General features: G+C 41.0%; 1 protein-coding gene across 1 annotated transcript; it reads left to right on the top strand.

The window, feature by feature from the left end:
• The first annotated feature begins 668 nt into the window (after window positions 1-668).
• Window positions 669-9,934, top strand: LOC135626301 (nuclear matrix constituent protein 1-like). Its single transcript, XM_065131508.1, has 8 exons — window positions 669-1,470; window positions 3,252-3,461; window positions 5,025-5,278; window positions 5,406-5,676; window positions 5,747-5,830; window positions 6,207-8,365; window positions 8,649-8,889; window positions 9,415-9,934. The coding sequence occupies exons 1-8, from the start codon at window positions 1,144-1,146 to the stop codon at window positions 9,613-9,615; spliced, it is 3,747 nt and encodes a 1,248-aa protein (XP_064987580.1). The 5' UTR covers window positions 669-1,143; the 3' UTR covers window positions 9,616-9,934.
• The last annotated feature ends 6,148 nt before the right edge of the window (window positions 9,935-16,082 follow it).

Raw genomic sequence — 16,082 nt, 5'->3', positions numbered from 1 at the left:
AAATTGGAAGACCGGCGGCGGCTTGATTCTGTCACCGAGTCCGTCCATCATAGCCTTAAAAACCATATTTCCAATTTACACTTTTTGAAATTAAGTGATGAAAAGTAATCTAAAGAAAAAATCGAACCATCCAAACGATGACCGCCTCATCAAACAAAACAAAACAAAAAAGACACAAATACGGGAAATATAATAAATACTATCACTAATAAATCCAAATCTTTACGAGAACGCAGGCCCCACCGACTTCGTTCCCCCCTCGATTCCCATAAATGTCCTTCGTTATTGGACCTTAGCGACTCGAACGTCCGAGTCGAGGCCACCGCATTGGGTGCGTCAACGGCGAATCTGGTCAACATTCCGTCAATCCCCACCATCCCCCCCCACCCCCCCAACGCACCTTATTTACTGGGTCACCGCGACTCAACCGGTTCGAGTCCAACAGCACAGCGCCGTCCGGATCGACGGAAGATTGCGCGCATCAAAGGGGATGGCGTTGATAAAAGGGTATTTTGGTCGACATGGTCACAAACTTCACCGTTCCACGTCGTCTCGTATAGTGGAATGACGAAACAACCGTTGCTGTAGTGAGCGCAGGGGCAGATTCGTCATGATAAAGCACCGACAACGGTGGTGCCGGTCCAGTTAAAAGCGGTAGCGGTAGCGATCGCGAGAAGAAACAGGGCAAAAGGGTGCGGTCGCGAGGCCCAGCGACGAAAAGTTACCCTCTCATCCTCCCGTTCTGCGTTCTCTGTTTCTCCTCCAATTCTAGGGTTTTTTTGCCCTCTCTCCCCCTCCCTCTGTTTCTTTCTTTTCGATCTCCTCCCTCCTCCCACTTTCCCCCGCGATTTCTGTTCCCCTAATATATCTGAGGTTTCTATTCGGACTAGGGTTCTAAAGCCCCCTTGATCCAAGTTCCCCTGTTGGCCAAATCCTTGAACAAATTCGCGGATTCTTGCTCGCCTTCTTTCTAGTCTTCCATCTTCTTTTCTTGATTTGGAGGTGCGGATATTAGCTTCTGTATTGTTAGTATTGGATTGTGGGTAATCGGGCCTTGTGGGGTCTCCAATTTGGGACCGGGAGGCCCTTCCGTTCGTGCTGGTCTTCGTCTTAAAGTTTCTTGATGAGGAGCTGGGGTTCTTGATGTTTACGCCGCAGAGAAAAGGGTGGTCGCCGTCGCCAAGGTATGGCGATGGGGTCGACAATAGGATGACGACCCCTGCGGTGAACACTAGGACTGGCAGTGGAGTAGCCTTCTTGAAGGGCAAGGGGAAGAGCGCGGTGGAGGCGCTGCCTCCGCCACCTCCACTGCAGGCTTTACTTGGAGAGAATGGCAGCATTGGGGTTGTGGATCAAGGCGATGCGGAGGTATGGCGGAGTTTCAGAGAGGCTGGACTGCTGGATGAGTCTAGCCTGCAGAGCAAGGACAGGGATGCTCTCGTTCAGAGGATTTCAGAACTGGAGAAGGAGGTAAGTGGTCACATCGTCGCTTTGTTTGCTTGCTGTCTTAATGTTTTGTTTATGCAGATATCCCGAACCATGCTAATTGCGAACGTTCAAATTCTTGTGTTAATTATGGATTGTATTATATAGTTGATGGCTTCTTACTGGAATTTTGTGTCAGAAGTCAACTTGCATGTTATTTGGGGGATGGACAACTTCTCGTTTACAAGGCAAGACTGAATTGTATCCTACAAGGAAAAGTTATTTGCATGTCTTGAATCTTGGACCTAAAAAGTCCTGGTTCTTATGACCTCTGTCAACCCATTGGATATTTTGACTTGTTTATATGCCATTTTCTTTGGTTCGGATATTTCTATGCCTTTTGATGTAGCACCCGGCCCATTTCTGTCCTTGGATACAATTGATCTATATTTCCAATTAGTGTTGTCTCATTTTTGGCAAAGGATGTGTAAGCTATCTAACATGACTTTGGTTGAAAGGGAAGTGTAATACAGGTAGCAAATTCCATAATCATTGAAAGAGAGACTGTGTATGTTGAGTCTGATATATCCGAAAAAAGTATGCTTTAATTATTGGTTGATTCTATTTATGTTTGAACTAGCTATCAACTCATGCCATGCATTGTTTGTTATTTCAGAAATTAATAAAATAAATATTGTATCTTTCAGAATTATCAAATATTTTTTAATTTTGGTATTCACATGGATTTCTTTATGCAATATATAGGGTGACAAGCGGCAACTTTGCAAACATTGTAGCATGGTTTAGAAAGTACTTGTGGCGAAGCCTTGTATAGTATAAATGCGTAGGTTGGAATTTTGAAAGAACTCTGTTTTGTTGACTTTTGTTATAGAATATATTAGCATGTATTGTCCCAAGTGCTAGACAATGTGCGTGACCTTAAGTTAATGGTGGGCACCTCTCTTCTTTCTTCTTTTCATCTAATCTTCATGTTCTTGTTTGCATCTCTTAGGGCCAAGCATCTGTCATAGGAAAGGGGAGTGGTGAGTATGAGGAGTTGATTGTGATGTCACTCTTTTTCCGTCTCCCTCTCTTTTTTGTAAACCGGAAAGAGATGGAGTGCATAGAAAAATGCACATACCATGGTTGAGAGTTGAAGTCTGATATCAAGTAATTAAAGTTAGAGGGTGAAAGGTTTCTGGCTTTGTCTCCTTGATTTCATGAGATAACATGGAGTGGCTGGATTTTTCTATGCTACATTTTTGCAAAGGGATAGTGCATCTTTTTTCTGTTCATTGCTTTTCTTATTTTGCATGCTTGTAGATTGAGAACATATAAGTAACACATGTATTTTTGGAGTTTAATTGGACTGAGTTGGTCTTTTTGTGGATTTCATGATAAGGTTATGCTTTGAAATAGTGATCTGATGATTGTTTACTTGGCTACATCAGTGTTTCTCTTTTCGAGTATGCTAGTGTAGTTCCGCATAAATATACCGGCATTACATTCGGTTCTACTTTCTGTTTTGCTATTTATCCTGTCAATAAGGAATGGATGCACTGGGGGAACTATAATATTTTATTTTTCTTTGTGGAGGGTGAATTCCATCGAGATCCAGATGGAGCGAAAACTTTGTTTATTTTGTTTAGCAATATTTCTGTGTTTATTTTATGCATCTGTGACATCCACAATGAAAGTATGAAAAGTTCTACTTCAATTTTGTTTATTGACAAGCATGTTTATTTTGGTTTCTTTATCGTTTTTGTCTAACAATTAAATCTGAACTGTGCTAAGTGAATTATATTCATCAAATGTTTTATATGTAGCTTCACGAATATCAATACAACATGGGTCTTCTTTTGATTGAGAAGAAGGACTGGGCTTCGAAGTATGAAGAAATTCGTCAAGCGCTTGCAGAAGTAGATGAAACTCTAAAAAAGGAAAAATCAGCATGCTTGGCTTCCATTTCTGAATTTGCAAAACGAGAAGAGAATTTGCAGAAGGCCTTGGGAGTTGAACAACAGTGTGTCTCAGATGTATGAGTTGAATTTAATTCTCACTCATCTTCAATTTTTTTGTTGAACAAAGTTGAACAAAAGCCTCTAGGGTCATGCTAAATCATGTTTCTTCTTTTAAGAATAAGCATTATAATTCTTGTTGAGCAAACTAGATTTCTAGGTATGTGCTATTGAATATCATCTTTCTGACTTAAATTTTCATTGAGTCAGTTCTTCTTTTTGTGCAGTAATTTTCGATGGATAAACATGAACATGTAATTAATATGGTTGTGGTTCTTAGCAAGGCTGTAAGTTCCAATGTCATTATTGGAATCACTAGTTTGTTTCATTGATATGTTATGCCTTTGTTCACAAAATAAAATACCAAAATGTAGGTGATATATAGGTACTATGCAATGATATGTTATGCCTTTGTTCATAAAATCAAATACCAAAAAATGTAGGTGATATATAGGTACTAGACGCTGACAAGTATAGCTGTGCATGTATGCCTTTGTGGTACCAGGTCTTTGTGATATGGTTGGTACCATCTGTACACAACAATGATATTTGAAAAAACCATGGTTCCTTGTATCATAAGTTAGGATCTCTTTCTGCATCAGGTTAAAGATTTTTTCTATTTTTATGCCTTTGGCATAATATGTTATTAAATATTTTGTTTTTGAAACATAATGGGAGCACTCAGTGATGTTTTAATGCTTATAATAACTTCACATGTGAAATCAATGTGGCAATCATACTTTTAATGCCACTTGCTCATTAACAAGCACAGTTTGTCTTTGTGTCTGGATTAAATCTTGTTATGAGACTAGTTTATAAGCTAGGTCATTTTAGGTGTTGACACTTTCTCAAGCGGTTTATTTTATTTTGCTTGTGAATAAGTGGAAGAGTTACTTTAGTATAAAATTGGATAGAAATGGTCTATGCTATGTCAAGAGATGTGAACTAATTAATTCATCATCTATTTTTTGTTTCTCCAGATTCTTTTGCTTCCCTGTCCCTCTCCCCTCATTTTTCAATGTTACTTCTTTGGGAACTTCCTTTTTTTAATTTGTTATAGAGCTTGAATAATGTTTGGCTTCTTAACTTAATCTGCATGACCCTAGAAGATGAGCAAGTGATATCTGTTACTTGTGGTATTGTTCTGTTAAGAACATTTTCTGATTCCTGGAGGTGATTTGGTAAGTTCCTTCTTTCAACATTATCAATCTATTGTTCCCCAAAAAAAAAAGGAGCTGTTGCTCCCAATTATTTGGAATCAACTGCACAAATCCTTTCCAGTTATTAAATAGAGGGTACTGTTATTATTTGAAATCAACTACGTGAATCCTTTCAGGTCACTAACTAGAGGGTCCATTACCAAATGGATCTTCTTTGATTATTTATGGTCTTTCCTAACATTCACCACCAACATTCTCTGCAAAGTTTGACTTTTTTACTCTATGAATGAAATAAGCTTATCATCACATAATCTTGTATGGTTCCTTTTAGTTTACTTTCCTATACCTCTTCTATGTGCGGTGATTATCCTTGTTACCTAAGTGTTTTCTTTCTTTTTTTATGGATTCACAACATTTGCAGCTCGAAAAGGCTTTGCGTGAGATGCGTTCTGAACTTGCAGAAGTCAAGTTTACATCTGATAAGAAGTTAGATGATGCCCATGCCCTAGAAATCGGATTAGAAGAAAAATATTTGGAAGTTGAACAAAAGTTGCATGCCGCAGATGCCAAGCTAGCAGAAGCAAGTCGTAAAAGTTCTGATGTTGACAGAAAATTGGAGGATGTGGAAGCTCGTGAACATAAACTTCAAAAAGAGTATCTCTTATTTGATTCTGGGTATGTCTTTTTACGTCATTTCTTGATTTGTCTGCCAATTTCACTCTGGATTTGGTTAAGTTCCGTTTGGGTGTAGTATATTCTTTCTTGTTGTATGTCATCCTTGTATGATACTCTTGGTGTCTAGACGGAAGTTACATGAAAAGGACATTACTGAACAAAGAGAACACCTGCGTGACTGGGAACAAAAGCTTCAAGATAGTCAGAAGAGGCTTGTTGAGACGCAGAGGTATCTTAACGAAAGAGAGGATCGAACTAATGAGGCAGATAGGGTTCTTAAGAAGAAAGAAGCAGATGCTGAAGAGGCTCGGAAGATGATTGAAGCCACCAAAAAGTCTTTGAAGACAAAAGAAGAAGAAATTACAAAAAGACTCGGTTCTTTAGCTGCCAAAGAAAAGGTGCAGACTCCTGTATTGTTTATACTGATATTAGTTGTCCTCTGTAACATGGTACTTGACTCAATTGCAGGAAGTAGATGTTAAGGTTGAAAGCCTGGAGAATAAGGAAAAAGACTTGATTTCAAGAGAAGAAAAACTTAATGCTAGAGAAAGAGTGAGTTTTGTTTGAAGTGTTTATATTTGCTAATAGAATGCTCCCTCAAGTCCTTGCCATCTCATTATAAATTATACTTGTCATAAATTTGATAAATAGCATTCTTTTTCTTTTCTGAAAAACATGGTACTATTCTTAATTTTAATAATTATGAAAGACATGGTACTATTTTTCACTTAGTCTGACATTGGACTCTTGTTGAATTTGTACTTTCATTTGTTTCTTAAATGTGCTCTTTAGTTTAAAGATCGAACTGGATTATCCTGAGTTCTCTGATACTTCTGTATCCAAGAGATGTCTCTTGCGATTTGATCTCTTATTTCTCTTTCATGCCATTGACACTGGCCTTTTATTTTATTTTATTTTTATTCTGTAGGTTGAGATTCAAAAGCTTCTTGATGATCACAATTTGTTAATAAGCTCGAAGAAAGAGGAGTTCGAGTTAGATTTAGAGAAAAGGAGAAAATCTTTGAGTAAGGAGATAGAATGTAAAATACGTGAAGTGGAGAAGAAGAGAAGGGAAATTGACAGTATGGAGGAGCAAATCACAAAAAGAGAACAGGCTTTACAAATGAACTTGCAAAAATTGATGGATAAGGAGAAAGACGTCGATTTAAAATCAAAAGATTTGAAGAAGTGGGAGGAATCTGTCCAAAATGATGAAAAGAAATTGGAGAAAGAAAGGCAACAACTGGCTAGTGATAGTGAGGAGTTTCTGAAGTCTAAATCTGATCTTGAGAGCTTAAAGGCTGCAATCGAATCAAGGAAAGAACGAATTATGAAGGAAGAAGAAAATCTTAGGCTGACCAAGGGAGAGAGGGAAGAACATCTACTGCTGCAGTCCAATTTGAAGCAAGAAAGTGAGGATTGCAGGATATTGAAGGAATCACTTCTTCGAGATACCGAGGATCTACAACAGCAAAGGGAGAAGTTTGAAGAAGAATGGGAAGTGCTAGATGAGAAAAGGTTAGCATTAGAAGCAGAGAGAAAGAAATTTAATGATGAAAGAGAGAAGTTTGAAAAATGGCGACATGATGAAGAAGAAAGGCTGAACAATGAGGCTCTGGTAGCAAGAGCTAATTTTGAGAGGGAATTGGAGGAACTAAATCAGAAGACAGAAGCCTTTGGGGAAATAATGGAGCATGAGAGGTTGGAGGCCCTTGAGGTGCTCAAGCGGGAACGAGCTGATATGGCTCGAGAACTCGAGCTTTGCAAGCATGAGCTTGAGATGGATATGCAGAAAAGACAGGAGGATATGGAGAAGAAATTGCTTGATAAAGAGAATGATTTTAGGAGAAAAAGGGATTTGGATCTTAACCAAATGAAATCTTTGAGCAGTTCAAATGATTTAAAGATTCAGAAGCTAAAAATGGAAGAAGATCGATTAGAAAGAGAAAAAGAAGATCTCTCTTCGTACAGAAAAAGGCTGGGAATTGACCGTCTTGAGATTCAGAAGGACATTGATGCTCTTCGGATGCTTAGCAGGAATCTTAAAGAACAAAGGGAAGAATTTATGAAGGAGAAAGAACGCTTTTTGGCTCAGGCTGAGCAGAAGACATGCAAAAACTGTGGGCTTTTAGTTGGTGATTTGGACACTTTCTACATCCAAGATGCAGGAGATGTTCAACCACCAAACCTGGGTTTTGAAGAGCATCTGAATGACACAAATGCTGAGACTACTAATGCTAAGGTTTCTCCTGCAGCTTCTGGTGGCCGCATGTCATGGCTGCAAAAATGTTCAAGACTTTTTAACCTTTCTCCTGGGAAAAAGGTTTTGGATTCTTCTCAGCATCCACTGGACAATTCTAATCTTTATTCAAGTCTCGACAGAGAAGCTTTTGATGGTGAAGCCAGCCATAAACCTGCAGCATCCTATGGTGTTGTTGATTCTTCTGACAGCCAGAGGGCCCAATCTGTTACTGGGATAGGAGACAATGTAGAATCTAAAAGGCTATGTGGAGTTGTAGAGGAGCCGGAACCTTCTTTTGAAGTAGCAAATAATTCTATTCATATTATGAGGACCCAGACCCAGATGGATAATAGTGTCAGGGATGTAGTAGACCAGCTGGCTATGCCCTCTGTTTCTCTAAATGATAGAGAAAAATATGCACCTGCCGGAAGTGACAACCTACGCGTGTCTTTAAAACAAAGACAATCTCAACCTGGCAGGAGAGGAAGGCCAAAAGCTGTAAAGAGAACACACACCATTAAGGCAGTTGTTAAAGATGCAAAAGCTATCCTTGAGCAGAGTTCTGATGAGAAGAATCATGGACCACATAATGGGGAAGCAAAAGATCCTGTAAATGCCCCAGAGAATATCCAAGGAGATTTAGTCCATTCTACTAGGCCGGTGAGAAGTGCAGGGCGGAAGCGGCATGTTGCTCAGACATCTGGAGTGACAAATAGTGATCCGGATGCTGAGGATAGTGAGGCACACTCTGAGAGCATTTCACTTGGAGGACACCGCAAAAGGAGGCAGATATTGGCTTCTGCAGTTCCTGTAGAGAAGCGCTACAATTTCAGACGGTCAACAATGTAAGTTGGCTCCCATCAAAGCTACTTAAGTATGATTTTCATAATCATGTGGTATAGTAAAAAATTGGAACTATTCAGTCTCCTTTCTAATGAGAAATTGGGTTATTTCTTATGATAACGGGTATGAATGGAATATATCGAGGAGATGCTTGCCTTGCCACTGTTCATGCTTCTCGCTTTCATTTTTTAACTAGTTCCCTAGCATTATAACCTTGTTTTTGGCATTGGAACCATAGCAATGAAAACAAGTAGCTCACTTTTCAAGTTTGTTTCTGTCTTTCAGTGCAGCTACCACTACTGCAGCTCAAACAATGTCTGATCAGACTAAAGGATTTAAGGCTGGCTATGATCGACAATTAACTGGAAATGAGATACTGAAGGAAATTGGTGGTGAAGGATCCTCTAGACCTGCGGTTGAACCTGTGTCAGATGTTAATAGCATAATAGCATCAAATATGCTGCAAAAGACAGCTGCGGTAGGTATCGCAGAAGTACGTGAGATATCCTCCCAGAAGATTGTTCAAGTAAGTTGAAGTCTTTAGATTGCATCGGGAATTGAATGACTTGGGATGTGAATTTTCTGCAGCTTCTTGGTTTTATAGATGTCGTTCGGTTTTTGGAATGGGGTTCATTATACGACAGACTTCATTAGACTAGGTCAGGATATACGAAATATTTTTGTTTATTATTGTAGATAGATGCATAACACTTGGAATGTATTTCACAAAATCAGCAATGTGATCATGCTATTCAGATACATTGCTGTTGATTGGAACTTTTACTAATTGTTAGAGAAACTATTTGTTGAAAGAAGACTTTTTTTTTTTTTTAAAAGTTGCACTAGGAGTAGCTCACATGGCTCATTACCTATTGGGAGCTTGTATGGAATATCGCTAAATTAGTTGGCCTACTTTGGTCGACTAGGATATGCTCGGGACATTAGAGTTTAGTTTGTGAGTCTGAGATGCATAAACATTCATTGCCTTTCTTTTTTCGAGTACTTGGTATGGATCGGGTCGGGCCTAATGTGCTGTATCTCATGTGCTTAGGCAGAGAGTAATGATGATGCTGTGAAATCAGTTGAAGTCAGCTATCAGAGTGGAGAAGATGGGCATATTCTGGATGATGCAGCCACTGGAAGCAGACCAGCAACTCCTTCAGATGATGAGGATAAGGATGAGGATGAGGAGGAATGCGAGCAACAGAATGCTTCAGTGGGGAGGAAGCTCTGGACATTCTTCACAACGTGATGGTTCCATTTTGCACAGGCTATCATGTGTTGGAATCTAAATGTCCAGGTTCAGTGTAGATTTGTCTAACACGTCTAATCTGTATTCTATCATCGGAACTCGTTTTTTGCTTTGTTTGGAATGGGTGTTTGATTGACCTACTCTTTTGAATTTAATTGGTTTTCAAGTCCGACCGACCAATAGGGGGCGATGATTAGAAGCAACCTACACTTTGGTAGTGATGAGAAGCGTGGATGCTTTTTGGGACATGGTTATCTATTCCGGTCGGGGTCTGCTATGGATTCTTGAACTGAAGAATTATTATGTTTGCTTTTGCGTAGTTGTATTCTTCGATACAGCGTGTTGTCTTCTTTGCATATGTTGGTTTTGCTTTGCCCCTCCGTGCATCCATGGTTGTATTTGAATTTGGTCTGCGTTCTTTAAGCCCTTTTCCAGCTTTTATCAAAGCATGCACGCAGGTGAGCCATCAATAAAAATAGGACACGTATCACACTCCGACAACAGGCTTTTGTTGAATCTCGGATTTTGATGAAATAATCAATTGGTGGGTTAATTGATCTAATCCATATTATTGAGTTAAGTGTATAGGATTAACTACGATAATCAGAAAACATAAAGCAAGGATACCGGAGTCGAGCTCGATGGACATTTAAGAGATCGAAGAATCACTGGAGATGCTGCCGGAACCAACCGAGAAGAAATCGGGAACGTGTCGGAAGTTCGTCGAAGAAATCGTCGGAGGCTCGCGGAGATCACTGAGAAGGCTCGGCTACTCGTTAAAGTCATCACAAAGATTGGGAGCTTGCAGGGAGTCCGTCGGAAGAAGTTCGTCGGAAAGCTCGTCGGAACAAGACTCGACGTTCGCGGTTAAAAAACTTGCTTAGGATGTTTTTTTTGTGTTATGTAGTTCACCTGTAATTAGGATTAGGATTAAGAGATAATCCTATATCCTGGTTAGGGGCCAACTGGGCCCAAAGTCAGATTTGGTTTGGGCTAAAATTAAGCAAAACCAATGAATCGGAGAGCCAGGCGGTGGCACCGCCTGGCTGGGCGGTGAAACCGCCCAGCACCCGAGTGCTGGGCGGTGACACCTCCTTGGCTGGGCGGTTGCACCGTCCAGCACCCGAGCGCTGGGCGGTGGCACCCGCTTGGCTGGGCGGTGGCACCTCCAGCACCGGGAACCCTAAGAGAATTCAAATTTTGGAGCCAAAATTTGAATCCTCTTGAGGCCTATAAATACCCCTCAAATCTCAGCTGAGATAATAACTTTTGAGAAGCATTTTGATTGAGAGAAAAGTCTTAGAAAGTCTTAGCAAGTCTTGTTTTCAATTTGCTAGAGAGTTCTCCTCCTTCTTTCTTATTGAAAATTTGTAAGAGGTTGAACTGCTTGTAAAAGGTTGTAAGAGGGGTGTTTACCCTTCCATTTCAAGAGATTTGCTAGTGGAAGGTGGGAGCCTCATCGAAGAGGGGCATCGCAAGTGGAGTAGGTCATTTGACCGAACCACTCTAAAAATCGGCGTAATATCTGGTTTGCATTTTATTATTGTCATTTACATTACTGCAAATCTTCTTACTGCTTTAGTTCCTTATTACCCTTGCTACGCAACTTTAAGAATACGCTTTCAAGTTAAACTTTTCAAGTTCCGTTCTTTTCGTACGAAAGATTTTGTTAAAATCGAAGTTTTAATCCGCTGCACTAATTCACCCCCCCCCCTCTTAGTGCCGCTCCGATCCTAACAGCTTTTACAATAATGCACTAGACAACTCCCAAGTGAAATCCATGTTTAAACTACACCCTTGTTCCTCTCTTCTCTTCTCGGGTTAATTTAATTGTATATTATCTTTTATCTAGTTAAATTTTCTTAGCATCTTGGTTCTTATATTTAAAAAATTTATATTAAAATTTTTATAATTATGAAAGTGAAAATTTTAATTTTATTTACCATAATGTTGTTGGTTTTATAGACAGAAATACAAAAACAAATGATAAAAAGATAATTTTAATGTTCTAGTTGATAGTGGCAGATAGTATTGATGGTGGTAAACACCGATGCCATTGGAGGCCGTGGGTGGTTATTGTGGATGAAGAGAGCAGTGATAATAGGTGAGGGCCGCTTTATATTTGCGTCTATACCGACGCATTTGCCGAGTGGCATTGCTCGATAACTACATCGGTGGTAACGCAGATGCAAAGCGACAAAAAGGTTGCTCGGGTGGTTGTTGTGGATGAGAAGATCAACGACGAGAGGCGAGGGTTGCTCTGCACTATGTCGATGTCAATGCAGTTGCCAAGTGACTCTTTCGCTACTTTCTATTTACATCGACGTCGACATAGATATAGAGCAACATTGTCTGTGTCGATATTGACGTAGTTGCCGAGTGGCCCTTTAGTTGTTTTGCATTTGTATCAACGTTGATGTAGATGCAGAGTAATGGTACTCTGCATCTACGTTAGCGCCAATGCAGTTGCCGAGCAATGCTGCTTTGCATTTGTGTCGACACTGATGTAATTGCCGAGCAGCGAAAGGGCCACTACTGCAGATGTCGAGTAACTTTTTTGCCATTCTGTCACGAACTTAGCTGGTTTTGCTTAAGCCGTGGGCACCCTTGCGTGTCCATCCGCAAAGGTCAGCCTTCCTAAAACCTCCAATGGTCTCTTAGGACTTACAAAAGAGAAAATGGGTTAGAGAAAGCGCCTCACTCGAGATTCACAAGCAAACATTTTCAAAAATACTTCATAGCCAATGCAAATTACAAATACACTTTGCAAGCTCTGAATGGTTGCACAACAAAGGGTCAAAATGGTCCACTACAGATCGAATATCTCTCATAAGTATTCACTTGACACAATCTTTATTTACAAGCCTAAAACGACTACTAAACCCAACTAAAATGGGGCTATTAAGCTTTCGACCGTCTCTCTACATGTTGTACAAAGCATGAACAAACTAAGAGATACAGACATACATAAGCATGAACAAACCCCCACTTATTCCTTCGACGTCCTCGTCGAAGTCTTTGTCGACACTACAACCCATCGCCTTTGCCGAGTCTTCAATCTTCTGCTCTAACTATAATGCGCCTCTTGGCTCCTAGCTGCTCTCTAATGCTGTTGTTGAGTAGTCGAACTTTTGATTTGCCACGCTGCTTCAACTCGCTAATGACTCTAACTCTAGTGTGGGGTTGGCTGAGTTGTGTTGATCCATGTTGGTTCCTGCGGATCCTTTAGATGAAGAAAAAGACCATCCTTACTATGCGCTAGTCTCCCAAATGTCTCATACTGCTTGAATTGGGTGGATGCTTATTGGAGGTTTAACGAGCATCACCTCACAAACTTTTGAAGTTTTGGGTCCTTCCTCCACCAAATTTGCCCATATACTCTTCTTTCACTTAGTTGTCACTTCCAAGTAGATTTGCATCACTTCCGCTTTCGATTGATATTCTGTTGGGAAATGAAGCAGATAATATACTCTCAGTAGCACTGATTACCATTGGTGAGGATTTGATAACTATTGTCTTCCATTATCTTCGAAGGGTCTTTGAACCTGTGCAGAGTCTCTCTGCTGGATAGATAAAAGAATTAGGATACTTGGTTTCACCCATTCTATTAAGAGTTTAGAAGGCAAAGGTTACTTGACTTCGTCCGCCTCCTCGAGGGTTATACTCCATGCATCAAGCTGGTTACTAGCCTTTGCCTGCTCTTTGCTCACACTTCTGAAGCACTTGAAGTGTTTGCACTCATTGCGTTGAGTTAGCTACTGTGATTCACCTTCTCAATGCCATCGAACTTTTGGAACGCAAGAAGTTTTCACTCCATTTGGAGTAAGTCTCTAATAGTTTTGGTCGCCTCTAGGATTGTACTGTCTTCTTCATCAACCCTGCCACCTACTCCACTGAGTTGCAAAGGTACAATACCGTATATTGCCTGTTTCGTTCCTTGGTCATGTACTCTTGCACGACCCAAAGTCATTCACTTTTAGCTATTTTGATGAGAAGCTCATTGACACCGGTCTTACGAAGTTCTTTGGCCGCTGCCCTTCAGTCTTGTCTTAGTACTTAGAGTTTGCCTCCGCATGCTCCACCTTCTCGGCCCCTTTTATGACCAAGCGCTCTCCCTCCATGAGAGCAAGGGATCAATGACTTCACGGAAGTCTTGCCTCTGCGGTACTATGGTGCTATCATGCCTATGGCCATACTATCTATCGCCTCACATCTACATCCCTTTCTTTACGATCGGTAGATTTGCCTCTATGGCACTGTGACACTCCTCCAAGTTCACCTCTATTCTAATCGATGCTTGGTTTTGGGTAGCTAAGTTTCTCTGGACTCGTCGTTGCTTCTTAGCATCTTTCGACCCCTTGCTTCAACACCTTTATGTTCTCCAAGCAGTTCCCCTTGATCGATGGAAAGACAGACTGTAACTCTCATTCATGGTCTCTACCATCATGTTTCAAGGTTCACATCGATTTTGTTCTCCTTAGCTTCCTTGGTAGCAACATTCGCTTACTCAACCTTATCCTTTGACTTGTCGGGCCCCCTTAAGCGAATATGGGCTCTAGAGTAGTCTAACTCTCTAACTACTTCGATCATACCTCTACATGATCAAATCCCTCCCATGGGGCTCACTAGTACTTGCATCCGAACTTTTTTCTCAATAGTACATAGCCCCCATATGTTGATAACCATAGCTTTCATCCGATGTAAAACTCAATGCACGTATGGAAGACCCGCCTCTACGGTACCATGACCTTCACTCATTGAATCTATAGCCCTTCTTGACGTCGTGTTCACCGAAGTAGAGCTTCCAATAACTCCCGATCATACCTCCGTATAAGATAATCCCTCATGGGACTACAATCTGTGTGTATCATATTGCCACGAACTATTCCACCAAGATCCGCTACACCATGTCGCCTCCTGGTGACATCTCCATTGCAATCTGATCATTATGGGATGAACTCGGATTGCGATTCGTCCGTGTGTGGCCTCTGCCAACATATCGTATGGCCTCTTCCACATTTGATTGTGTTCACTCCTTTAGCAATCGACCTTCATCCACTCGCTCTTGGGTCACACCTAGATTAAGCACTGGTCTAGGACAGTCCATCGCCTAGTAGCTCCCGAAATCCGACTTCGCTGAAAATGGTGCACCATTGTCTGGATCTTAGGGCTCTGTCCCCCTACTAGCACAATCTTCGCTGCACACTACTTTCTTCATGGCAACACTATGACATATTCTTTAAGAGTACTTGCCTCAATGTCCTCTTACCCTGTGCCAAGGCCTTCTGAACCCAACTACGTCTCTGCAAGTTGAGTTGCCTCAGTTCCTCCATCAAATGCTTCTCTAAGGTAAGGTGCATGTGCCTCAAAGCTGCCTTTATCTTTGGTACCATATAGGATGAGCCCGCTCCATTAGAATGAGAGACCTATAGAACAACATAATCCTGCTCTTGCCTCTACAAGAGTTCATATCCTTGACCTTTGTCCAAGGAAAGCTCTATGCCTCTGCTCCATGTTCCATCTTCTATGTCGGCTCCCTTCATGTGGCTTGGGTACTTTCCCAAGTTACACCCAAGTTACTCCGCTCCTTGTTTTGCATTGAGTTGATAGTGGCCCTCGCGCCCACCATTCCACGGGTCGGCCCTCCCTTGAGTCTGATCTCCATATCAACTCTAAGTGTGCCTTCATTTGTGTTGCTTTGGGTCGCTCACTCACTTGATCTCGCAATGCATCCACTAATGCATTCTCTCAAGTGAAATCATGCGATGACTCCTCACCGCTCATTCGGTCCATTGAGCTTCGTGGAGTTGTTATTTTTGAGGTACTCCTCAACATTTGCAGTTCATTGTATTAGGCTGACAACCTACCAGATTCAGCCCATGATGGGCTTTAATAGCCCACAACCCACCCCCCCTTTATCTAAACCCTAGATTCATATTAGGTGTAACATCCCATTAGTCCCACATCGGAAGTGGGCAATGTGTATGATTGGCTTATATGGGCCTGATGAGTGTACTACGTTAACTCCCGCTTAAGCATTTTGGTCCACGGTTGAATGATCAAAATGTAGTTATTGGCCAGTTGGCTTATCAGACTCGAGTTGTGACATTTGGTATCAAAGCCGACCTAGCATTTGGGTAGGGTGAGAGGGCTCGAGTAGGAAAGGGCTACTCGTGGATGGAGTCGAGAACTCATCACGGTGTGGAGCCACCACTGAGTTAAACCTCACATGCACTATGCTAGGGTTCCATCTGGGTTGTATCCCAATTCTTCTCTTGTGATTTTTGCTAGGGTTTTAGGCAAGAGATTGAGATTTATATATTTATTATTCTTATAGTAGATTATCTCTAGTTTATCCTGTGGTTTTTACCCTTCACATTGGAGGGGGTCTTCCACGTATATCTTGGTGTTCTATTTGATTGTGATTCTATTTAATTCTGCTGCGTGTTATATGGCCTACTAGTATT

The sequence above is a fragment of the Musa acuminata genome, chromosome BXJ2-11, assembly GCF_036884655.1.
Source record: "Musa acuminata AAA Group cultivar baxijiao chromosome BXJ2-11, Cavendish_Baxijiao_AAA, whole genome shotgun sequence".
NCBI classification, from domain to species: domain Eukaryota; kingdom Viridiplantae; phylum Streptophyta; class Magnoliopsida; order Zingiberales; family Musaceae; genus Musa; species Musa acuminata.
Note: the sequence above shows the minus strand (reverse complement) of the source record. Positions and strands in the feature narration are given on the sequence as shown.